The sequence below is a fragment of the Eucyclogobius newberryi genome, unplaced genomic scaffold (genome assembly GCF_026437365.1).
Source record: "Eucyclogobius newberryi isolate DKJ021-1_F unplaced genomic scaffold, fEucNew1.0.hap1 SCAF_19, whole genome shotgun sequence".
In the NCBI taxonomy this organism is placed as follows: domain Eukaryota; kingdom Metazoa; phylum Chordata; class Actinopteri; order Gobiiformes; family Gobiidae; genus Eucyclogobius; species Eucyclogobius newberryi.
Window position 1 is genome coordinate 5,361,681 of NW_027315823.1, and position 27,160 is coordinate 5,388,840.

The 27,160-nt window shown below is 40.9% G+C and overlaps 1 protein-coding gene across 1 annotated transcript in view; it reads right to left on the minus strand.

The window, feature by feature from the left end:
- Positions 1 to 4,541: 4,541 nt before the first annotated feature.
- The window catches only part of esyt1b (extended synaptotagmin-like protein 1b), a 72,362-nt gene continuing 49,743 nt past the window's right edge, over positions 4,542 to 27,160 (minus strand). The window contains exons 30-53 of the mRNA XM_072451501.1: positions 27,070 to 27,152; positions 26,885 to 26,933; positions 26,406 to 26,495; positions 26,235 to 26,330; positions 24,895 to 24,966; positions 24,728 to 24,814; positions 24,483 to 24,629; positions 23,569 to 23,666; positions 23,282 to 23,372; positions 23,139 to 23,203; positions 21,980 to 22,085; positions 20,477 to 20,653; positions 19,852 to 19,934; positions 19,680 to 19,728; positions 19,507 to 19,596; positions 19,291 to 19,386; positions 15,964 to 16,035; positions 15,745 to 15,831; positions 12,640 to 12,786; positions 10,464 to 10,597; positions 9,122 to 9,253; positions 8,925 to 9,024; positions 7,714 to 7,763; positions 4,542 to 6,575 (exon numbers count right to left, since the gene is read on the minus strand). Coding sequence (XP_072307602.1) covers positions 6,548 to 6,575; positions 7,714 to 7,763; positions 8,925 to 9,024; positions 9,122 to 9,253; positions 10,464 to 10,597; positions 12,640 to 12,786; positions 15,745 to 15,831; positions 15,964 to 16,035; positions 19,291 to 19,386; positions 19,507 to 19,596; positions 19,680 to 19,728; positions 19,852 to 19,934; positions 20,477 to 20,653; positions 21,980 to 22,085; positions 23,139 to 23,203; positions 23,282 to 23,372; positions 23,569 to 23,666; positions 24,483 to 24,629; positions 24,728 to 24,814; positions 24,895 to 24,966; positions 26,235 to 26,330; positions 26,406 to 26,495; positions 26,885 to 26,933; positions 27,070 to 27,152 — 2,229 coding nt within the window. The 3' untranslated portion in view covers positions 4,542 to 6,547. The remainder of the gene's footprint in view (positions 6,576 to 7,713; positions 7,764 to 8,924; positions 9,025 to 9,121; positions 9,254 to 10,463; positions 10,598 to 12,639; positions 12,787 to 15,744; positions 15,832 to 15,963; positions 16,036 to 19,290; positions 19,387 to 19,506; positions 19,597 to 19,679; positions 19,729 to 19,851; positions 19,935 to 20,476; positions 20,654 to 21,979; positions 22,086 to 23,138; positions 23,204 to 23,281; positions 23,373 to 23,568; positions 23,667 to 24,482; positions 24,630 to 24,727; positions 24,815 to 24,894; positions 24,967 to 26,234; positions 26,331 to 26,405; positions 26,496 to 26,884; positions 26,934 to 27,069; positions 27,153 to 27,160) is intronic.

Consider the following 27,160-nt stretch of genomic DNA (forward strand, 5'->3'; position numbering starts at 1 on the left):
GACCAGGACTGAACCAGGTCTAACCCAGACCAGGACTGAACCAGGTCTAACCCAGACCAGGACTGAACCAGGTCTAACCAGAACCACAGGAGGAGAAAATGTTGGAAAGGTTAAATACTTAAACACTATATTGTTCCTATAGAGGAAATGCACCTGACGTCACAGAGATACAAACACACACACACACACACACACAGACACGCGCACACACACACACACACACACACACACACAGACACAGAAACACGCACACAGAAACACGCACACATATACACACACATACACGCACACACACACACACACACACACACACACACACACACACACACACTGTGATGGACTTTCTGAATCTGCTGCGAGGTTGTCAGATCCTCACAAAGAGTGTTGTTCCTCAAACGTTGGTGGGACAGGCCCAGAGCCGAGCTCCTGCTGAACGTCATGTTACAGTCGGTGTTTTCAGAGTCTCTTCTGCAGTGACAGTGACGCAGCTTTGATGTATTTATGAGTCAGAGCCAGACTTAAGAAAAGCTCTTTTATTTCCTGATATTCTTTAAACTGTTCTTATCACTCACTGGTTTAAAATGCAAATTAAGATGGGGTTTTCAAAATGAAGAATACATGATAAATACACATAAATGCCACAAACAGTGTAATAGTTATGTAATGTGCTTATGAATGTAATTATAATTACATTAGAAAACAAACCCTAAACAGGTTGGTGCCCCTGAACTATCGTGTAACGCAGGGTGATCTTTACCTCACTCTGTCTGAGCCGTTCACTCGGAAACTTCCCCAACGTTATTTCATTTAGATGTTTACATTCAACATTTGTGTCTATATTGTTATGGCTTTAGGCCTACAATTTTATTCATGCTTTTGTGACGGTCGATGTTCAGTCAGGCTGATGCTCATTTAGACTTTTTATCAACGCCATGGACTGAAGATCATCCCACCTCCAAGACCAGGACCTCCTCCAGGACCAGGACCTCAGGACCAGGACCTCAGGACCTCCAGGACCTCAGGACCTCAGGACCAGGACCTCCAGCACCAGGACCTCCAGCACCAGGACCTCCAGGACCAGGACCTCCAGCACCAGGACCTCCAGCACCAGGACCTCCAGGACCAGGACCTCAGGACCAGGACCTCCAGCACCAGGACCTCCAAGACCAGGACCTCCTCCAGGACCAGGACCTCAGGACCAGGACCTCAGGACCTCAGGACCAGGACCTCCAGCACCAGGACCTCCAGCACCAGGACCTCCAGGACCAGGACCTCCAGCACCAGGACCTCCAGCACCAGGACCTCCAGGACCAGGACCTCAGGACCAGGACCTCCAGCACCAGGACCTCCAGGACCAGGACATCCAGCACCAGGACCTCCAGCACCAGGACCTCCAGGACCAGGACCTCCAGCACCAGGACCTCCAGCACCAGGACCTCCAGGACCAGGACCTCAGGACCAGGACCTCCAGCACCAGGACCTCCAGGACCAGGACATCCAGCACCAGGACCTCCAGCACCAGGACCTCCAGGACCAGGACATCCAGGACCAGGACCTCCAGCACCAGGACCTCCAGGAAGTCAGGACCAGGACCTCCAGGACCAGGACCTCCAGGACGTCAGGACCAGGACCTCCAGGACCAGGACCTCCAGGACATTAGGACCAGGACCTCCAGGACCAGGACCTCCAGCACCAGGACCTCCAGGACCTCCAGGACCAGGACCTCCAGGACGTCAGGACCAGGACCTCCAGGACCAAGACCTCCAGGACATCAGGACCAGGACCTCCAGGACCAGGACCTCCAGCACCAGGACCTCCAGGACCAGGACCTCCAGGACGTCAGGACCAGGACCTCCAGGACCAGGACCTCCAGGACCTCCAGGACCAGGACCTCCAGGACGTCAGGACCTCCAGGACCAGGACCTCCAGCACCAGGACCTCCAGGACCTCCAGGACCAGGACCTCCAGGACCTCCAGGACCAGGACCTCCAGGACGTCAGGACCAGGACCTCCAGGACCAGGACCTCCAGGACATCAGGACCAGGACCTCCAGGACCTCCAGGACCTCAGGACCAGGACCTCCAGGACGTCAGGACCAGGACCTCCAGGACCAGGACCTCCAGGACATCAGGACCTCCAGGACCTCAGGACCAGGACCTCCAGGACGTCAGGACCAGGACCTCCAGGACCAGGACCTCCAGCACCAGGACCTCCAGGACCTCCAGGACCAGGACCTCCAGGACCAGGACCTCCAGGACGTCAGGACCAGGACCTCCAGGACCAGGACCTCCAGGACGTCAGGACCTCCAGGACCAGGACCTCCAGCACCAGGACCTCCAGGACCTCCAGGACCAGGACCTCCAGGACCTCCAGGACCAGGACCTCCAGGACGTCAGGACCAGGACCTCCAGGACCAGGACCTCCAGGACATCAGGACCAGGACCTCCAGGACCTCCAGGACCTCAGGACCTCAGGACCAGGACCTCCAGGACGTCAGGACCAGGACCTCCAGGACCAGGACCTCCAGGACATCAGGACCTCCAGGACCTCAGGACCAGGACCTCCAGGACGTCAGGACCAGGACCTCCAGGACCAGGACCTCCAGCACCAGGACCTCCAGGACCTCCAGGACCAGGACCTCCAGGACCAGGACCTCCAGGACGTCAGGACCAGGACCTCCAGGACCAGGACCTAAAGGACTTTTTCAGAATTTTGGCTCTTCGAGGTGTTGTTGCCAGTTTTCTTGTGAATGAGCAGGTTTAATGTGTTATTATTGTTGCACATGTTCACAGTGGGGTGCACGGTGGCAAAGGCGGTTAGCGCTCTTGTCTCTCAAGGAGATCATGGGTTCAATTCCCGGCCCAGACCAACATCACATGATCTCTCTGGGTGGAGTCTGCATGTTCTCCCCGTGTTACCGTGGGTTCTCTCCGGGTTCTCCGGCTCCTCCCACCGTCCAAAGACATGTGTTAGGCAAAATTGGTGACTCTAAATTGGCCCTAGTGAATGAATGTGAGAATGAACTGTCTGTAAAGTCTATGTCTCTGTGTTGTCCCTGTGACGAGTTGGCCACTGTCCAGGATGTACCCCGCCTAAGGCCCAAAGTCACTGGGATAGGCTCCAGTCACCCGCGACCCCGAAAGGGAACAATCGGTAGAAAATGGATGGATGTTCATTGAATAAATCTGTGATATTCCTCGTGTAATTTCACATAGTTTAATGTTTCACATAGTTTATCGTGTTACACCCTAAACTGCCTCTCATACTACAAAAAACAATACAGTACATGCTTTTCAGAAACAATATCCACAATATTGATTATAAATAAATCACATCACTGTCTGTAAATTATCTATCTGAAAACAGTCTTCTTTGATTAAAACGTCCTGTCGGGCACAAAAAGGCAGTTAATGATCATTTTAGCTTTAATACTGTTAATAAAAGGGTGGAAAATACATTCTGACCAAATATATTTAAGACTTTGAACTGAAGCAGGTGGAAGAGGGATTTGTCCTTCAGTGATGTCATAAAGTAGTGTTTAAGTCATAAATGCGTGCGCACGTGTGCAAATTCACTTTTATTCAGTTTCTTTCCCTTCGTACAAACACAATCTCTTTATGACCGATATACACAAAACAACACATTGCAAACATATTCAAAGTATGATATTCAAAACAATCCTTCATCTACTTTTCTACTCTTAAAATACTGAAATGGCACTAATATTTAGCTTTGGTATATTTCTGCAGCGGTATAAATACGGTTCTTGCATTGATTATTTCTTCATGTTGAATCTTCTTTTTTCTTTCTTGAACACGTCGAACAAGACGGCCACTTTATTAGGTTCAACTACATGGACTAAACCAGGACTAAACCAGGTCTAAACCAGGACTAAACCAGGTCTAAACCAGGTCTAAACCAGGACTAAACCAGGTCTAAACCAGGCCTAAACCAGGTCTAAACCAGGACTAAACCAGGTCTAAACCAGGCCTAAACCAGGTCTAAACCAGGACTAAACCAGGTCTAAACCAGGCCTAAACCAGGTCTAAACCAGGTCTAAACCAGGACTAAACCAGGTCTAAACCAGGCCTAAACCAGGTCTAAACCAGGACTAAACCAGGTCTAAAACAGGTCTAAACCAGGACTAAACCAGGTCTAAACCAGGACTAAACCAGGATTAAACCAGGTCTAAACCAGGTCTAAACCAGGACTAAACCAGGTCTAAACCAGGCCTAAACCAGGTCTAAACCAGGACTAAACCAGGTCTAAACCAGGACTAAACCAGGTCTAAACCAGGACTAAACCAGGTCTAAACCAGGCCTAAACCAGGTCTAAACCAGGACTAAACCAGTTCTAAACCAGGTCTAAACCAGGACTAAACCAGGTCTAAACCAGGACTAAACCAGGTCTAAACCAGGCCTAAACCAGGTCTAAACCAGGCCTAAACCAGAACTAAACCAGGCCTAAACCAGGCCTAATCCAGGACTAAACCAGGTCTAAACCAGGACTAAACCAGGACTAAACCAGGACTAAACCAGGTCTAAACCAGGACTAAACCAGGACTAAACCAGGACTAAACCAGGTCTAAACCAGGACTAAACCAGGACTAAACATGGACTAAACCAGGACTAAACATGGACTGAATCCTCTTATGGTCCTATTTTAGTCCCATTTGGACCAATTTTAGACCTGTTTTAGTCCCATTCTAGTTCGTTTTTAAATCCCATTTGAGTCTTGTTTTTAGTCCTGTTTTAAGTCCTGCTTTAGTCCCATTTTAAGTCCTGCTTTAGTCCCGATTTAGTCCAATTTTAAGTCCCACTTTAGACCTGGTTTAGACCTGGTTTAGACCTGGTTTAGGCCTGGTTTAGACCTGGTTTAGGCCTGGTTTAGCTCTGGTTCTGGTCCTGATATGACCCTAGTTCTTCCCTGATACAGTTCTCACTGCATCCTGTCCTCACCCTAGTTCCTCCCGGGTTCCTCCCCGGTTCCTCCCGGGTTCCTCCCCGGTTCCTCCCGGGTTCCTCCCCGTCTCCTCCCCGGTTCCTCCCCGTCTCCTCCCCGGTTTCTCCCCGGTTCCTCCCTGGTTCCTCCCTGGTTCCTCCCCGGTTCCTCTCCGGTTCCTCCCTGGTTTCTCCCTGGTTTCTCCCCGGTTCCTCCCTGGTTCCTCCCTGGTTCCTCCCCGGTTCCTCCCTGGTTCCTCCCTGGTTTCTCCCCGGTTCCTCCCTGGTTCCTCCCTGGTTCCTCCCCGGTTCCTCCCTGGTTCCTCCCTGGTTCACTCCTTAAACCGTCAAAACGACCAGCACCAGGACAGCACAGTCTAAACCAGGACTAAACCAGGTCTAAACCAGGACTAAACCAGGTCTAAACCAGGCCTAAACCAGGTCTAAACCAGGCCTAAACCAGAACTAAACCAGGCCTAAACCAGGCCTAATCCAGGACTAAACCAGGTCTAAACCAGGACTAAACCAGGACTAAACCAGGACTAAACCAGGTCTAAACCAGGACTAAACCAGGACTAAACCAGGACTAAACCAGGTCTAAACCAGGACTAAACCAGGACTAAACATGGACTAAACCAGGACTAAACATGGACTGAATCCTCTTATGGTCCTATTTTAGTCCCATTTGGACCAATTTTAGACCTGTTTTAGTCCCATTCTAGTTCCTTTTTAAATCCCATTTGAGTCTTGTTTTTAGTCCTGTTTTAAGTCCTGCTTTAGTCCCATTTTAAGTCCTGCTTTAGTCCCGATTTAGTCCAATTTTAAGTCCCACTTTAGACCTGGTTTAGACCTGGTTTAGACCTGGTTTAGGCCTGGTTTAGACCTGGTTTAGGCCTGGTTTAGCTCTGGTTCTGGTCCTGATATGACCCTAGTTCTTCCCTGATACAGTTCTCACTGCATCCTGTCCTCACCCTAGTTCCTCCCGGGTTCCTCCCCGGTTCCTCCCGGGTTCCTCCCCGGTTCCTCCCGGGTTCCTCCCCGTCTCCTCCCCGGTTCCTCCCCGTCTCCTCCCCGGTTTCTCCCCGGTTCCTCCCTGGTTCCTCCCTGGTTCCTCCCCGGTTCCTCCCCGGTTCCTCCCTGGTTTCTCCCTGGTTTCTCCCCGGTTCCTCCCTGGTTCCTCCCTGGTTCCTCCCCGGTTCCTCCCTGGTTCCTCCCCGGTTCCTCCCTGGTTCCTCCCTGGTTCCTCCCCGGTTCCTCCCCGGTTCCTCCCTGGTTTCTCCCCGGTTCCTCCCTGGTTCCTCCCTGGTTCCTCCCCGGTTCCTCCCTGGTTCCTCCCTGGTTCACTCCTTAAACCGTCAAAACGACCAAACAAAACGTACCATTGTGAATTTGAGGCATCTCGACGCTCTGACATCTGGAGTTCTAAAGCGTCACGTTCAAAACGTCTCCGCCAGCGCCTGAACGCCTAACGTGCCTAATAAAGCGGCCGCCCGGCGCAAGTGCAAAGGCAAATGTGCAGCAGAGGAAGCGTCTGGAGGAGAAGGCATCGGCGTGAGCGGCTGGGGGCGGGGCACAGTGCGACGTTACACGACACAAACAAAAACGGATTATTCGGCTTCATCCTTCAACGTGAACCTGGGAGACAGAGGAGAGAAGATGTCATAAGAACGATTTCATGACAGATTATGAACGATTTATGACCTGTTCTAGTCCCATTTTAGACCTGCTTTAGTCCCATTTTAGACCTATTTTAGTCCCATTTTAGACCTGCTTTAGTCCCATTTTAAGTCCTGTTTTAGTCCTGCTTTAGTCGTGTGGTACATCACAACCGTCCGCTGTAATTAGGGCTGAATGAGTTTGGATAAATGTATAAATAATAATGATTTAGTTTCAAAAGAAGGATTGTGACATTTAAACTCATTGAGGAGCATTAAAGCTGAACTACGTCACATTTTCACCTCATCAAACGTCTGTGTTACTCCCTGTGGTGGTTAAATATGTGTTTTCGGGGCGTTTGAAGTGTCCGCCGTCGCCCCCTGCTGTGTCTGAGCGGAAAGACGACTCTCCTGAGAAACCCTGGCTCTTTTTCAAGTATTTGGCGACAGTAAATGTTTTTCATGTGGTTTAAGTGTCTTATTTCAATAAAAAAGAAGAAATCAAAGCTTCTGAGTCTGTTCTTTGACACTGTAATGTCACGAGGGAGCAGCAGGGGGCGCTCTATCGCTCAAGTGACCAAGTTCAGACTGAAATATGAACAGTTTAATATAAGAATCTCACACAATATTTATTATATACACGATTGGGAAATATTTTATTTTTGTAATACAATATTTTAGTTACAAACAACAAAGTGTTTTATGCTGCTTATTGTTGGTTTTGCCGCTCATTTTTAACCAATATTTTACATTTAGAGTTTAGTGGGATTATTCTGTTTTAGGGTTATTGTATTTTCAATATTATCATTTAAGGGGAAATGTTTGTGTTACATTTATTGTGTGTTTTGTGGATTTGTGCATTCTTTATTCATCCAAAATATTGTTCTTACTTTCCAGTTGCAACATATAAATATATAAATATATATATATATATGTAATTCTGGGGGGGAAATAAAAACAATCTTTCATTTCTTTTAAATATTTTAGATAGATATTTTACGTCTGAAATTAAAAATAAATAAAAATATGGTACATATAGAATTTCCCAACGACACATTCTTTATTTCTTTATTCATCAGTTTTAATTAAATTTAAAATGAACGCAGTAAAAGTCTTACCACTGAGTCACTCCAGACGCCAAGTTCACTTCAGCCAACTCGATCTGCACCTGAAAACAGAGAGTTTGATGATAACGTCTGCGTCTTTAATGTCTTCAGCGTCTTTAGCGTTTTTAGCGTCTTTAGCATCTTTAACATCTTAGCGTCTTTAGCGTCTGTAGCGTTTTCAGCGTGGTTTGCATCTTTAGCGTCTTGAGCGTCCTTAGCGTCCTTAGCGTCTGTAGCGTCTGTAGCGTCTTCAGCGTCTTGAGCGTCTTGAGCGTCCTTAGCGTCTCTAGGGTCTTTAGTGCCGTTAGGGTTGGAACTAGGTCATATAGGGAATTGGAAAGGAAGTGACGAAATCCAAGATGGCGGCGCTCTTGCGGCCCAAATTTAGCTACATCTCGCTGGTGAGAGAAATAGATTTGCTGTCTCACCGCTCTAAGATAGCAGACTTGCTGGCCCGATGGTTAGAGACACGGCTTTACGCAAAGCGCTCGAGGATTCGATTCCTGCACAGAGCTTTATTATCTTAACAATTTTTTTACAGTCTAGTTAGTTTTGGGATGAGTTAGCTACACTTTTGCGAATACAAAGTCATGGTATAAACTAGTTTTAACCAAACGAAGTAAACATAAAACTTAGGGTTAGAGTTAAGGGTTAAGGTTAGAGTTAAGGGTTAAGGTTAGGGTTAAGGGTTAAGGTTAGGGTTAAGGTTAAGGTTAAGGTTAGAGTTAAGGGTTAAGGTTTAAGGTTAGGGTTAGGGTTAGGGTTAGGGTTAAGGTTAGGGTCAGGGGTTAGGACCCAGACCCATGTGATTTACATTTTCACAATTCTTTGTTTTACATTCAATTCACGCCCATTTAAATTGTTTCTCAGCGAGACAACACCAGGAACTCATTGTTTGGTCCTTGTTCACATCAAATGCAGCGTAAACTTCAGAGTGAACATTATTGATGGATCAGCAGAATTAGCGGGAGCGTTCGCCATGTTTACTACGGTCAACCACCTGTTCCACCCGGCTCCCGCCATGTCGTCCTCGCCATGTCGTCCTCGCCATGTCGTCCTCGCCATGTCGTCACGGGCATTGTCCTCACTTCCTCCAGTCCAATTCCCTATATGACCTAGTGCCAACCGTGCCGTTAGCGTCATTTGCGTCTTTAGCGTCGTTAGCGTCTTTAGCGTCTTTAGCATCCTTAGCGTCGTTAGCGTCATTTGCGTCGCAGTCGTACCTGTCCAATCACATCGGGCCCTCTGAACGAAGCGTTGTTCTTCACCGACACAGACAGGTGGCGCTGTCGAGCCTCGTCCAGCGACACGTCGAACTCGAACCTGCAGGAAAACACGAGGCGGAGAGTGTTTGTGGAGCGTCCAGAGCTTTGTTGACCATAAGACCATAAGATAAAGAGGATAAAGGTGTTAAAATGACCTCTCGTTGAACTCCGGGTCCAGGACTTTCTTCTTCACCGCCGTCTTCCTCTTTGTGGATTTGTTTTTGTCTGGAAGCAGCGCCAGCGAGACGTAGCTGTCCACGCCGTCTTTGCTCTGAGACAGAAGGTCCCTGCGCCAAAGAGAGCGATAGTCCATTATCAGTCTGATTTAACACGGTTTAGAGTTTAGTTTAGTTTATAAAGTTTGTAAAATATGTAAAGTTTGTAAAGTCTGGATTAGTCCTGGTTTAGTCCAGGTTTAGACCAGGTTTAGACCAAGTTTAGTCTCGGTTTAGTCCAGGTTTAGTCCAGGTTTGGTCCTGGTTTAGTCCTGGTTTAGTCCTGGTTTAGTCCTGGTTTAGTCCAGGTTTAGACCAGGTTTAGTCCTGGCTTAGTCCCGGTTTAGACCAGGTTTAGTCCTGGTTTAGTCCCGGTTTAGTCCAGCCGTAGTACGACTAAGATTGTGATTATTTGGTTTTATTGATCTATAAAGCCCAAAATCACAACCGAAACTGCCTCAGAAGTTTCTCAAAGAATTTATTTTTTAAATATTTTTTTTATTTTATTATTTGGAAATACTTTCTAATTTATAAAAAAAGCCTCAAAATCTTATTATTTAATAAGATTCTTTGCATTAAATGAAATTGCCCCATCATTGACACTGAAACATAAAGTAAGTATATTTTGGACGTGTAAATAAGACATAAACAGACGCTTAGTAATTATCACTATTTCTTTTTCTTTTCTTTTTCTTTTCAAAAACAGAAAATGATGAAATATCTGTTTATTTCCAGTTTGTTTCTCACATATTCCAAGTGCAGGCTCATGCTGTTTGTCTCATGTCTCACCTGTCTCACATGTCTCTCATGTCTCACATGTCTCACATGTCTCTCATGTCTCACATGTCTCTCATGTCTCACATGTCTCATGTCTCTCATGTCTCACATGTCTCACATGTCTCACATGTCTCACATGTCTCTCATGTCTCTCATGTCTCACCTGTCTCACATGTCTCTCATGTCTCACCTGTCTCTCATGTCTCATATGTCTCATATGTCTCATATGTCTCATATGTCTCACATGTCTCACATGTCTCACATGTCTCTCATGTCTCTCATGTCTCTCATGTCTCTCATGTCTCACATGTCTCTTATGTCTCTCATGTCTCACCTGTCTCTCATGTCTCTCATGTCTCACATGTGAGACATGTCTCACATGTATCTCATGTCTCACATGTCTCTCATATCTCTCATGTCTCACATGTCTCTCATGTCTCACATGTCTCACATGTCTCTCATGTCTCTCATGTCTCACATGTCTCTCATGTCTCTCATGTCTCACCTGCACTGATGAACCGTCACGCTCAGTTTCCTCTCCACACTCTGGTGCAGCAGAGACATCTTGACCTGACCGTTCCCTGAGGCCGAGGGCAGTAACCCGGACTGCATGAGGTCCAGCAGTCTGGAGTCCAGGACCTGGTCAGCAAACATCATCATCATCATCATCATCATCAGCATCATCAGCATCATCATCATCATCAGCAGCAGCAGCAGCATCAGCATCAGCATCAGCATCAGCATCAGCATCATCATCATCAGCATCAGCATCAGCATCAGCATCAGCATCATCAGCAGCAGCATCAGCATCAGCATCAGCATCAGCATCAGCATCAGCATCAGCATCAGCATCAGCATCAGCATCATCAGCAGCAGCATCAGCATCAGCATCAGCATCAGCATCAGCATCAGCATCAGCATCAGCATCAGCATCAGCATCATCAGCATCAGCATCAGCATCAGCATCAGCATCAGCATCAGCATCAGCATCAGCATCATCAGCATCAGCATCAGCATCAGCAGAGGAAAGATGAGCCGTGATTCAGATCCACGTGCCAGAAATATGAACAAAATGTGGTTTTGGAGACGCAAAATCAGAATATCGAGCGCTTTACTCACTGGAATTATACATACGAACTTTAAAACAATCAAAAACTTAAAAACAATCAAAACTCATTTGATTGTACAAGGTTGTTATTTCACTTTTTTTTTGGCTTGCTCTCTTTGTCATGTTTATTCTCCCCTGTTCTGTTTTTTTTTTTTTTTTTAAGTGTGTGTGTGTGTGTGTTTTTTTTGTGTGTGTTTTTTTGTGTTTGTGTTTTTTTGTGTGTGGTTTTTTTTTTTTGTGTTTGTGCTTGCTTGCATGGGCCAGTTTGTTTTATGTATGTGAAGTTTGTAAAGTTTGTAAAGTATGTAAAGTTTGTAAAGTTTGTAAAGTATGTAAAGTTTGTAAGGTATGTTAAGTTTGTAAAGTATGTAAAGTTTGTAAAGTATGTAAAGTTTGTAAAGTTTGTAAAGTATGTAAAGTTTGTAAAGTATGTAAAGTTTGTAAAGTATGTTAAGTTTGTAAAGTATGTAAAGTTTGTAAAGTATGTAAAGTATGTAAAGTATGTAAAGTTTGTAAAGTATGTAAAGTTTGTAAAGTTTGTAAAGTATGTAAAGTTTGTAAAGTATGTTAAGTTTGTAAAGTTTGTAAAGTATGTAAAGTTTGTAAAGTATGTAAAGTTTGTAAAGTATGTAAAGTATGTAAAGTATGTAAAGTATGTTAAGTTTGTAAAGTATGTTAAGTTTGTTAAGTTTGTAAAGTATGTAAAGTTTGTAAAGTATGTAAAGTTTGTAAAGTATGTAAAGTTTGTAAAGTATGTTAAGTTTGTAAAGTATGTAAAGTATGTAAAGTTTGTAAAGTTTGTAAAGTATGTAAAGTTTGTAAAGTATGTAAAGTTTGTAAAGTATGTAAAGTATGTAAAGTATGTAAAGTTTGTAAAGTTTGTAAAGTTTGTAAAGTATGTAAAGTTTGTAAAGTTTGTAAAGTATGTAAAGTTTGTAAAGTTTGTAAAGTATGTAAAGTATGTAAAGTATGTAAAGTTTGTAAAGTATGTAAAGTTTGTAAAGTTTGTAAAGTATGTAAAGTTTGTAAAGTATGTTAAGTTTGTAAAGTATGTAAAGTATGTAAAGTATGTAAAGTTTGTAAAGTTTGTAAAGTTTGTAAAGTATGTAAAGTATGTAAAGTATGTAAAGTATGTAAAGTATGTAAAGTATGTTAAGTTTGTAAAGTATGTTAAGTTTGTTAAGTTTGTAAAGTATGTAAAGTTTGTAAAGTATGTAAAGTTTGTAAAGTTTGTAAAGTATGTTAAGTTTGTAAAGTATGTAAAGTATGTAAAGTATGTAAAGTATGTAAAGTATGTTAAGTTTGTTAAGTTTGTAAAGTATGTAAAGTTTGTAAAGTATGTAAAGTTTGTAAAGTTTGTAAAGTATGTAAAGTTTGTAAAGTATGTTAAGTTTGTAAAGTATGTAAAGTATGTAAAGTTTGTAAAGTATGTAAAGTTTGTAAAGTATGTAAAGTTTGTAAAGTATGTAAAGTATGTAAAGTATGTAAAGTTTGTAGCCGCAGCCGCTCAGCAAAAGAGAATAAAACTTGACGATATGAAAAGCATAAATGTTCTTCATGTGGTGTTTGTCACCTTGAGTTGAGCCCTGAGCAGGATCTGACTTTGAGGAGCCGCTCCGTCCAGAGGGAGCCACCGATCCAGGACCAGATCCGGCTCGGTCAGCAGAGACCGGACCGAGACCACCGCTGACCCCATGGGCTGGTCCCACCCACTGGACAGCTGCAGCCACAAGCAAAAAGAAACTTTGAGGAAAAAACACAGTACGAGGAGATATTTCATTTCATAATCCTGATGTTTCTCTGTTCAGGCCAAAAGTGTGACGAGTTTTCAATTTTGTCTGAAACACATTTTTGACCCTGAAACCAAGACTTTTACCTGCAGCGGTGGGACATGTGTAGAAAGATGGACAATACACAAATAATCGATATAAAGAAAAAAATAAAAAATTACAAATTTGACCGACTTGGGACTTTTATTTATTTATTTTAATTATGATAAGTTGATGTTAACCATCTAGTCCTTTTGTGTTTTGTTCTATTTGTTTGTTTATGAAATTAAAAAAACAGAAAAAAAAGAAAATAACACTAATTTAAAAATAAAAGAATAAAAAATAAATTACATCAAAAAGAGCTGACACACATTTACACACATTTGAACACATTTACACACATTTACACACATTTGAACACATTTACACACATTTGAACACATTTACACACATTTGAACACATTTGAACACATTTGAACACATTTACACACATTTGAACACATTTACACACATTTGAACACATTTACACACATTTGAACACATTTACACACATTTACACACATTTGAACACATTTGAACACATTTACACACATTTACACACATTTGAACACATTTACACACATTTGAACACATATGAACACATTTACACACATTTACACACATTTGAACACATTTACACACATTTGAACACATTTACACACATTTGAACACAGTTACACACATTTGAACACATTTGAACACATTTACACACATTTGAACACATTTACACACATTTGAACACATTTGAACACATTTCAACACATTTACACACATTTACACACATTTGAACACATTTACACATATTTGAACACATTTACACACATTTACACACATTTGAACACAGTTACACACATTTGAACACATTTACACACATTTGAACACATTTACACACATTTGAACACATATGAACACATTTGAACACATTTACACACATTTACACACATTTGAACACATTTGAACACATTTACACACATTTGAACACATATGAACACATTTGAACACATTTACACACATTTACACACATTTGAACACATTTGAACACATTTACACACATTTGAACACATTTACACACATTTGAACACATTTACACACATTTGAACACATTTGAACACATTTGAACACATTTACACACATTTGAACACATTTGAACACATTTGAACACATTTGAACACATTTACACACATTTACACACATTTGAACACATTTACACACATTTACACACATTTGAACACATTTACACACATTTGAACACATATGAACACATTTACACACATTTGAACACAGTTACACACATTTGAACACATTTCAACACATTTACACACATTTACACACATTTGAACACATTTACACACATTTGAACACAGTTACACACATTTGAACACATTTGAACACATTGACACACATTTGAACACATTTACACACATTTGAACACATTGACACACATTTGAACACAGTTACACACATTTGAACACATTGACACACATTTGAACACATTTGAACACATTTACACACATTTGAACACATTGACACACATTTGAACACATTTGAACACATTGACACACATTTGAACACAGTTATACACATTGACACACATTTGAACACAGTTACACACATTTGAACAGTTACACACATTTGAACACATTTACACACATTTGAACACATTTACACACATTTACACACATTTGAACACATTGACACACATTTGAACACAGTTACACACATTGACACACATTTGAACACAGTTACACACATTTGAACACATTTACACACATTTGAACACATTTGAACACATTTACACACATTTGAACACATTTACACACATTTGAACACAGTTACACACATTTGAACACATTTACACACATTTGAACACATTTGAACACATTTACACACATTTGAACACATTTACACACATTTGAACACATTGACACACATTTGAACACAGTTACACACATTTGAACACATTGACACACATTTGAACACATTTGAACACATTTACACACATTTGAACACATTGACACACATTTGAACACAGTTACACACATTTGAACACATTTACACACATTTGAACACATTTGAACACATTTACACACATTTGAACACATTGACACACGTTTGAACACAGTTACACACATTTACACACATTTGAACACATTTACACACATTTGAACACATTTACACACATTTACACACATTTGAACACATTTACACACATTTGAACACATTGACACACATTTGAACACAGTTACACACATTTGAACACAGTTACACACATTTGAACACAGTTACACACATTTGAACACAGTTACACACATTTGAACACATTTACACACATTTGAACACATTTGAACACATTTGAACACATTTACACACATTTGAACACATTTGAACACATTTGAACACATTTACACACATTTGAACACATTGACACACATTTGAACACAGTTACACACATTGACACACATTTGAACACATTTGAACACATTTGAACACATTTACACACATTTGAACACATTTACACACATTTACACACATTTGAACACATTGACACACATTTGAACACATTTGAACACATTTACACACATTTGAACACATTTACACACATTTACACACATTTGAACACATTGACACACATTTGAACACATTTACACACATTTTAACACATTTGAACACACATTTGAACACAGTTACACACATTTGAACACATTGACACACATTTGAACACATTTACACACATTTTAACACATTTGAACACACATTTGAACACAGTTACACACATTTGAACACATTGACACACATTCTGATGCTTCGGTCGAGATAACGCTTAAAGAAAAAGGATTTGTTGATTGTATTTTTGTGTTTAAATGGCGCACCTTCACGATCAGCATGTCGTCTTTGGGGTTTCTGATGCTGAAGGTGAAAGACTCGTTCCACTCCGGGTTTGACGTGCGCTCACACACCTGAGGACACAAGTGACAGGTAAACAACAGCACAGTCTGGTAAATATGGGATTTATAGAGAAGAATATGATGTTAATGTGTTATTTTTTTGGATATTTAGGGTTTTTCTAGACATTTTTTCATGAGTTTTACCTTGGATTTTTGTGATGTTTGTCCTACAACAAGCTCTGCTCCAGCTTTGGGCTCCTTTCCACTTTTCTTCAGCTAAAGACAATTAAAAAAAAACAGAATTAAACATGTACAATAATATATCATGAACAATAACGAAAAGTCTGGACGCAAAAACAGACAATAAAACTAAAGATACTTGAATTAAGATGTATTTTCTTAATACTTGGCTTTCCGAGCAAAAACCCCACACTTTATCAGGACTTTATTTACTTTATCAGGACTTTATTTACTTTATTAGGACTTTATTTACTTAATCAGGACTTTATTTACTTTCTTAGGACTTTATTTACTTAATCAGGACTTTAATTACTTTATTAGGACTTTATTTACTTTATTAGGCCTTTATTTACTTTATTAGGCCTTTATTTACTTTATCAGGACTTTATTTACTTTATCAGGCCTTTATTTACTTTATTAGGCCTTTATTTACTTTATTAGGACAGAGCCTGGTCTGAAACTGGACTAAACAATGATTAACCCCAAAGATGACAGAAACGTGAACAGACAAACGGGATCCCGCGCGAGTCCCACCAGAAGTACATGTACCACCAGAAGTACATGTACCACCAGAAGTACATGTACCACCAGAAGTACATGTACCACCAGAAGTACATGTACCACCAAACGTACATGTACCACCAAACGTACATGTACCACCAAACGTACATGTACCACCAGAAGTACATGTACCACCAGAAGTACATGTACCACCAGAAGTACATGTACCACCAGAAGTACATGTACCACCAGAAGTACATCAAAAGTACATGTACCACCACAAGTACATGTACCACCAAAAGTACATGTACCACCAAACGTACATGTACCACCAAAAGTACATGTACCACCAGAAGTACATGTACCACCAAACGTACATGTACCACCAAACGTACATGTACAATAATATATCAAAGTACATGTACCACCAAACGTACATGTACCACCAAAAGTACATGTACCACCAGAAGTACATGTACCACCAGAAGTACATGTACCACCAAACGTACATGTACCACCAAACGTACATGTACCACCAAAAGTACATGTACCACCAAAAGTACATGTACCACCACAAGTACATGTACCACCAAAAGTACATGTACCACCAAACGTACATGTACCACCAAAAGTACATGTACCACCAAAAGTACATGTACCACCAGAAGTACATGTACCACCAAACGTACATGTACCACCAAAAGTACATGTACCACCAAACGTACATGTACCACCAAAAGTACATGTACCACCAGAAGTACATGTACCACCAAAAGTACATGTACCACCAAACGTACATGTACCACCAAAAGTACATGTACCACCAAACGTACATGTACCACCAAAAGTACATGTACCACCAGAAGTACATGTACCACCAAAAGTACATGTACCACCAAACGTACATGTACCACCAAAAGTACATGTACCACCAAACGTACATGTACCACCAAAAGTACATGTACCACCAAACGTACATGTACCACCAAAAGTACATGTACCACCAAACGTACATGTACCACCAAAAGTACATGTACCACCAGAAGTACATGTACCACCAAAAGTACATGTACCACCACAAGTACATGTACCACCAAAAGTACATGTACCACCAAACGTACATGTACCACCAAACGTACATGTACCACCAAAAGTACATGTACCACCAGAAGTACATGTACCACCAAACGTACATGTACCACCAAACGTACATGTACCACCAAAAGTACATGTACCACCAAAAGTACATGTACCACCACAAGTACATGTACCACCAAAAGTACATGTACCACCAAACGTACATGTACCACCAAAAGTACATGTACCACCAGAAGTACATGTACCACCAAACGTACATGTACCACCAAAAGTACATGTACCACCAAACGTACATGTACCACCAAAAGTACATGTACCACCAGAAGTACATGTACCACCAAAAGTACATGTACCACCAGAAGTACATGTACCACCAAAAGTACATGTACCACCAAAAGTACATGTACCACCAGAAGTACATGTACCACCAAACGTACATGTACCACCAAACGTACATGTACCACCAAACGTACATGTACCACCAAAAGTACATGTACCACCACAAGTACATGTACCACCAAAAGTACATGTACCACCAAACGTACATGTACCACCAAAAGTACATGTACCACCAGAAGTACATGTACCACCAAACGTACATGTACCACCAAAAGTACATGTACCACCAAACGTACATGTACCACCAAAAGTACATGTACCACCAGAAGTACATGTACCACCAAAAGTACATGTACCACCAGAAGTACATGTACCACCAAAAGTACATGTACCACCAAACGTACATGTACCACCAAACGTACATGTACCACCAAAAGTACATGTACCACCAGAAGTACATGTACCACCAAAAGTACATGTACCACCAGAAGTACATGTACCACCAAAAGTACATGTACCACCAGAAGTACATGTACCACCAAAAGTACATGTACCACCAGAAGTACATGTACCACCAAAAGTACATGTGCCACAGACAGATCGACGCTTTATTAATCCTGCACTTTGACTGTTTGTCCAGCCTGTCCCTGTCTGAAAAAGGAGAACCCCGTTGACCCCTCGCACTTAAGGGACTATTTTCTCTAAAACGTGTGCCTAAAATAAGCCTCATTTGAAACTGAAGCTGCTCCTGAAGCTTCTGGAGTCTTTGTGAAGCTGACTCTGGAGTTTTGGACTCTGAAGTCTGTTTTACTTGAATCATAAGTAGAAACAAGCTCCGCTCAGAGGAAATCAGATTTACTTTGTTAATTATATGAACGAGTGAAGCTGGTGTTGGAGGATCGGATGATTTGACACTAAAATGAGCTTCTGTTGGAATATGACCGTTCTCTTTCAACAGCAGAAGGTAATTTCACTAAAAATTAGGTTTAGAAACTTGTTTTAAAGCAAAATGTCCCGGCAAAATCCATATAAAAGTCCTATTCGTTTTTCATTTTATTTCAGGGTCATTTTTATTCGTAAATTTGGAGAACAGACTGACCCGATGCTTCCCAGAATGATGGATTTGACTGGAAATAAGAGAGTTACAGCTTTATTTATATGTACAGCACATCAAGCAGCTCCAGAGTTCACTTTGATAAGATGTGGACAAAAATGAATAAATAAAGAAAAGCCTAACGTCCAACCCAAGCCCTGAGCGTGAGAGGTTTAAATAAATTCCACAGAGTCAAATCTACAGAACAAGATGAACCTTTTGAAGACATTTGAACAGATTTCACACAATCAAACACTTACAGGCAGCGAATGAGCTCTCTCCAAATGCACGAAGAGCAGCGCCGCCGACAGAACCGTTTTGTTCTGATACGATTGTAGAGACTGGAGCGTCAGAATCTGGAACAAACACACAACAAACAAACACAAACAAACACACAAACATCTGGCGTGAGGGAACGTGGCAAGACAAAACGACCAAATATACGCGGCAGCAAAGAGAAAACGGCGAGGGCAAACCTGGTCCAGGCGCGTCGGGTCGGACACGGCGGGAATCCACTCCGTGATCAGGCGAATGCGGCCGCACTTCACGCCGGTTAAAACGTGCCACTGCAAAAGAAAAGGTGACAGACACACGTTTAAGAGAAGGACGTACGAGAAGGACGCGACATCGCCGACCTCGCCGCACTGACCTGGTCGCTGTACCGGGATCTGACCACCTCCTGCATCACGAGGCTGAACCTGCGGCACACACGGATACGCCGTTACTAAAACAAAGGTGAAGGTGTATGCGCCGCGTGGACTCGGAACACTGATACTGCAACGTGTGGAAAATACATGTATCGATGCAGAGATCAAACTCACCGGCCGAGGAAGTCGTCCGAGTCCAAATCTTTATCGAACGCCTCCACGTGGATCTCCTGTGCACTTTCTGCTTTCAAAACCACCTGCAACAACCACGACCGTTACATTTGACCCATTAACTGCCATTAAAGTCAATCTGGAGGTTCTCCTGTTCTTCTGAGTCTCACTTAGTCTATTTATCATAGTTTTACTTCTGTTAAGTTGCAGTTTGTGAAGAAATTTGAAAAATATGAATTAAAAATGACAGGTGGAGCTGACTCCCTCTGTGATGTCATCAGTGTGCGACACAGAGACAGTTTACACTCACACACTTTTCTGACAGTTTAAACCATCGTTTGACTAAATAAAGGTGTTTTATGGTATTATTGTGTCTCAGATCAGAACTGTTTTGTCATTTAGGTGGAGTTTGGCTCTTGTTTACAGTCTGGTTGCTAGGTAACAGCTGCGGAATTACCTCTACCTATGTCATATTCGTGCGCGTGTGCCAACCAGGAAGTACAACTATAAACTTTACACAAACGGTCAAACAAATGGGGACAAATATTGAGTCAAATCTGAACTATGATGGTGTGCGATGTTTCGTGGTCTTTAAAGGTCCGTGACAAACGTGATCGGCGTCTCGCACCTCGTACATCTCGTTCCACGTCGGGTTGAGGTTTTCCTTGACCACGTGACTCTTGAAGGCGGCGCGTCCCACGGTGATCTTCACGTAGGGGTCGCTCTTCCCCTTCACCATTCCCCCCATCATGCTGTCTTTGGCCTCCAGGCTGCGGGCCTCCAGCAGGTGGAGCCGCAGCACGCCCTGGATGGTGCGACATGACACGTGTTACTGCGCCGTGTCTCCATGGTGACGGATAAAAACGTCTGTCACGAAATACATTGCGTTGGTCTATCTGTGAGCTAAAAAGTTTCGCTGTTTGACTTTAAATAGATGCATGACGGTTGAGAGTACGATTAGTTCAAAAGGTCGGGACGTGTTGCGCTAAATTTACTTTTGTTTTCATTTAAAACGTCAAAAAGGACAAATATTGTGCATTATTTGTGTTGTTATTAGCCTATTGTTATTTGAGTACCTTTAGTTTGGCATTTAATAATTTAGAAGTAAAAAAAAAGGGTTTATAAGAGACTTTGGATTGCTGCTGTTTCCGTGCGGGGCTGACTGTTGTTTGCTGCCGTCTACTGGCTGCAGAGGGAACTACGCACGTTTGAATTTACACATTTTAGAGCGTCTCAAGCTGGTCTCTTGCTTCAGTTGTAATTGACAGTCTAGCAACGGTTTGTGGAGTTAAAAAACAGCAGAAGATTCTCAGACCCGCCTCACAGATCAACTATGACATCACAGATCGACTATGACATCACACATGGAGGAGATTCAGAACGGAGTGTTTCTGAGGCTCGGAGGGGAGAGGACTTTATCAAATTGTGAATGAAGCTAAACGTGTCTCCAGATCCAGAGTTTGTGACGAGGAACAGAGTGAGATCAGAGTGAGATCAGGGTTAAAAGAGAGAAAACGTAATTTATGTGTCATAGATTACAAACACGTGGCACATCTTCTTTAAAGAGTAAATTAGATCCAAACTACAACTAAAAAGTAAGATTTGAATACTTTGGCTTTAAATCTGTGTAAAAGCTCTGTTTAATTGCATTATTTGTATCAATACGAAGCCAACTTTAGCTAATAAAAAAGTAACTAACAAATAAATGTGCTGTCACGTGTAAATTTGACCATTTTACAATGAAAGATCACTTATTTTTATTATATAGTTGCTTTTATTGCTTTTGAAAAGGTCTCGTTTCATCATAGGGGTAAAATAATAAGATAATAATAATGCAAAATAATAATAATAAAATAATCATAAAAACAATTTGAAAAAAATAAGTTAAAATAATCATAATAATTAAATAATCATAAAATAATATATATTTAAAAAAACAAAAATCATAAAATAAATAATCATAATAACAATTAAAAAAGTAAAATAATAATAAATAAATAATAATAATACATAAATAAAATAATCAAAATATAAATATTTTTTTAAATCATAAAAATCATAAAAAAATAATAAGGTATAAAATAATCTACAAAAAGGAGGACCTGTTCCGATGACCTTCACAAAGACTGACCTCTGTGGCGAAGTCGTGGTTTGGTTTGGTGTTTGGAGGCAGAACTTGAGCAGGTTCTTCAGGGAAAGCGGTGACTGTGGCCTGGACCAGATCTCCCAAACCAGAGCTACAAGAAACAAAACCATGAACTTTGAGAGTGAATAAGAGAATAAATGATCGAGTATAAAGCACTCTGATTATCTTGAATCATCTAAGAATCAAAGAGATATTATCAGGATGATTTAATGAGTGTATGTAATAATAATATATTAATATATCAGTGCGTACATTTACATTGCGTCAGTGTCAGTTCATTCGTGGTTTTTTAGAGTCATTTGGAAGATAAAGTGCAATCAATTTTAAAATAACTCAAAGTAATTTCTAAACATTTTCCCACTATGTTTTATTTGTTTAATTGACACAACGATCAAAAAGAAATCCGATTAATCACAATTAACAGTTTTGATGTTGTTTCAATAATCTGATAACTCCAGAAATCAGATAATGATCAGATTTTTGTGAACATAAAGACTTTAAAGTGCTTTTGCCAAGTCAGAAGATGCATTGAACTAAAGCACAGTTAAGGTAAATATTAAATTTGGCGAAAAATTAGTCCAACTTTTTCCCAGAATAGCACATTTTTAAGGTTTATAATTCTCCTTCCTGTTTGTAATCGATGACATCACACTAGGAAAATCCTCTAATGTCACTATTTTTTTTTATTTGTCAAATAAAAATATATGAGAGCGACTTTATTTTGTCGAATTCATGTTTAGAGAGTCCAAAAAAATTTGTCTTTTGTGCATTTTTTGCATAAAATGAATAGTTAATAGACTGGTAATGAGTGTCCCTGGTGTGATGTCACTTCCTGTCATTTTCTACAGATTTTTCTACTTTTCTCCACAAATACCGGCTCAGTTGGTGTAAAACTATAATTCATATGTACAACAGGTACAAATACACCAAATAAAGTCAAATTAGACATTCATAAAAACCTGTCATACGTCACTTTAAGCTCAGTATTCACATTTGACAAAAAAAAATCTAAAAGCTAAAATAAATAACCTTTATAATAGCTTCACCTTTAAAAAGCATAAACAAAGAACATTTAGCCAACACGTATCATCATTAGGAGCTGTGGTTTAGTTTATTACACTGAGAAAGAAAGGTTTAAACTCACCCTTTTGTGTCTGATGTCGGCCCCGAGTCGAGGCGCCGCTCCGTTTCCCCTCGTTCCTCCTCCACCTGAGAAACACGTGCCGAGGTTCAGATAAAGCAAAGGTCAGAGGTCATTTTGAACCTGTTTACGGGGGTTTTCCTCACCTCGGCGGCGGGCGGAGCGGACGGCGTCGTGTGGGTGGAGCTGTGGGTGGAGCCGCAGCCCTCGTCTGCCCTCGGGACCTGAGGCTGAGGACTGACCAAACAAAGAGCATAACAGTTCAAGGCCACATGAACAGACTTTGAAATGTTGTTTACGTGATTTGCTCGTTGCGACAACGATTTGACAGTGATTTATGTTGTTGCCCTCATTTTATACAGTTTATCTCTCTGTGTTTATGCTCTATAAAGGTAAAAACTAAATGTAATGATATTGACTTTAAATGACTCACTCTGGCACTTTCTCGTCTTCAGCTGCAGCTGTAAACGTGGGTTCGGTTTCCTTCGCTCCAGACGGCTCAGGCGCCTCCGTCAACTTTGAGTCCAGGATCTGAAGCAATCAATAATAACATCAGCGACAATCTAAAATACTGTGGAAGAGAGGGAAAATGTTAATGATGGGATTTGAATGATTTGGGCTTCATAACTCCTGCCGTAAACATGATGGATGGATACTTTTGGAGCGTACTTTTGGCAATAACAAAAGAATGGGTGACACAAACTACTCTGATGATTAAGGACTGGACGGACGTCAAAACCGACACACGCACCATGGAAAAAATAAAATGAGTATGCGTTAACCCACCCCTTTATTACTTTCTAATTTTATTATTTACTTATCCTGAGTTCTCTGTGGTTCCCAGCTCTGTTTTAAAAAATAATAATATTATTATTATATTTTATTATATTTTATTATATTTTATTATATTTTATTTATTTTATTTATTTTATTAATTTTATTAATTTTATTAATTTTATTTATTTTATTTATTTTATTTATTTTATTTATTTTATTTATTTTATTTATTTTATTTATTGTATTTATTTTATTTATTGTATTTATTTTATTTATTCTTCTTTCTCTCTTTCTTTGCATAGGTCAGTTTGTTTTATGCATGTTTTTGTTGTTTTATGTTTAAAATAATAAATAGCACACAAAAAAATATTATTATTATTTGGACAGGCTCAATATATCATAATAGATCTTTTTTTGTTTTTTTTATGTTGTTGTTGTTTGTTTGTCTCTCTAAAAAGCCAAAATATGTATATTAAAAAAAGTTATTATCATCATTATTAGTAAGAGTTCTAAGCTTTAAACACGACATAAACTCTGCTCGCTCATGACATCACAGTTTGACCCTCTGACCTTGAGCTCGGCGCGCAGCAGGATCTGACTTTCAGGAGAAGCTCCGTCCAGATCCATCCATCTGTCCAGGACCAGCTCCGGTTCAGAGAGGACGTCTCTCACAGGGACGACCAGGGAGCCCACGGGCTGGTCCCAGGCGCTGGACATCTGCAGGGGACAGACAATCACACAGCCATTTAGATCATAGTGATGCCGTAAAGTTATTCTGTGCGAAAACATGTTTAAATATTAAAAAAAAACCTAACCTTCAGTATCAACATTTCCTCTGTGGGTTCTTGAACCAGGAAATAAAAGCTCTCGTTCCACTCGGGGGCTCTGGAGCGGTCACACACCTGGACACACACAACAATGCAGTGGTTTTCAGTTTGACCATTAGGGGGCGTCACTGGTGTGTTTCATTTTGATCACACACCTTGGTTTTGTGGCTCGTCGTCCCTAGCAACAGCTCAACGGCCGGCTTGGGCTCCTTTCCACTTTTCTTGAACTGGAAAAATACAAAAAGAAACAGTTATGTTGAGTTTATATTCTATTATTCACTTCATTATCTTGTGTTCTCTCTGGTCCTGCACGATTCAGTTTTTTTTCATTATTTAATTTGTTTTTATTTTTTTATGTATTCATATTATATTATTATTATTATTATTATTATTATTATTATTATTATTATTATTATTATTATTATTATTATGTATTCATTCTCTTTTCCTCTTTTGTTTTTTGTTTAATTTTGGAAAAACATTAACATATATATATATATATATATACACAATTTAAAAAAAAAAGTGAAAATACTATAATGTAATTCACAATTGTCAGAAATGTGTTTTGTATTATTTCTCTACTTTGTTTTTTAGGTCTTTTATAAACTAGATATTCATTTAGTTGTAAAATTATGTTTGTTTTTATTGCTCTCAAGCTGCTGTTTATTATGTTTGTGATAAAGTAAAAATAACTAGTTTCCAGGGCCGGATCAGAGGGGTGGCCGAGACAGGTTCCAGCGGGGGGCCTCACCAGCAAGGGGGCCTCAGCACCAGGGGACCTCAAGAGCCTGGGGCCTCAGCAGCAGGGGGCCTCACCAGATATTATGTATGATTTGTACAATTTTTCCTTTCACACATAAGAACATTTAGTTGTGTGATTTTTAGTTTAGTTAACATTTAGTTTTTTCACTCAAAAATATAAAAGTTTACCGCTGACTTATATCAAAACTTGTGTCTGGCCGTGCAGGATGTTATTTATATATGTTGTATTTTTTAATTGTTTAAAAATGACAAATGTCAAAATGTCTTTAATACGGCTCTGTTTGTGGCCTTGTTTTTTTTATTTTCACCTTATTAAACTGCATTTTTTATTTATATTTGAAAGTCCCTGTGAGGGTTAAATATGTGTTTTCGGGGGGTTTGAGGTGACCGTCGTCGCCCCCTGCTGTCTCGAGGTAGAAAACCAACCGTGTAACATCGATCCGAAGATAACTCTGAGAAACCCTCGCTCTTTTTTTAATATTTGGCCACGTTAAATGTTTTTAAATGTGATTCTACCGTCTTATTAAGATAAAGAAAGAAAAAAAAGGTCAAAATAGTCACTTAGTTCTGCTTTAACACAAAATCTTCTGACCTTTTACTGACTGGATCACATTTGAATCATGTGGTGATGAACATTTACTGCATGTTTTGTATCGTTTTTCTTGTTTCGCTCATGAAAAAAAGACTCTCTCCCCATAGAAACAAAGACAAATCATTTCGTTTTTCTTACTGGCAGCGAATGAGCTCGGTCCACGTGGACGAAAAGCAGCGCCGCCGTGGGAACCGCCTTGTTCTTGTACGCGTGGAGAGAGCGCAGCTGCATCACCTGACGGAGACAACCACAGGAGACGCGTCACGGGGGAGATCGAATCGGCTGCGAGGGAAAAGAACGACCGCTCACTCTGCTCAGCGACGCGTGACGGGAAACGGTCGGGATCCACTCCAGAATCAGGCGGACGCGGCCGGATTTCACGTCGTTCAAGTCGTACCACTGGAAAGAACGTGCACGAGATCAGAGCCGCGGCGAGGAATCGAACACATCGTGACTATAACACAGTGTTAATCGAACTTTTGTCGTTGTGATTAAATGAAAAGAGCTTTTTTTTATAACAAAGACAGTGGCGTTTTGGAATTAGAATGTCAAAAAAGAACAAACTATGTCAGATTTGTATCAATAATACACTTTAATTCTCAATATTCTCCGTCTGGAAACCTTCAGTTGCCAAATTTACACCGTTATATGGTTAAAAACGTTCTTAAAAACTCTCAATGTACAATAGAGATAATCATAAATTGCTTTGTGCTTAATAACGTTTCGCATTCACGTGGTTTTAGTATTAATTTGGTAAAAAAATGAACAATAAAATGTGAAAAATCTACCTTGTCTGAGAGCTGTGAGCTGATGATGTCCGCGGCGCTCACTTTGAACCTGTTTCACGGTAAAGAAAAGAGCGACATGAGCGTTACCGTGACGACGGCTGCGTGACTAACATAACTAAAAACAACTTTCAACCGTCAATTCAAGCGATTTCGAGCGTTTTGGCAGCGCCGGGCGGAACCCTCACCTGCCCAGGAAGTCGTCCGAGTCCATGTCTTTGTCGAACAGCTCCACCTGCAGGTCGTGTCCCGCCTGCGCCCTCAGCACCACCTCAACCG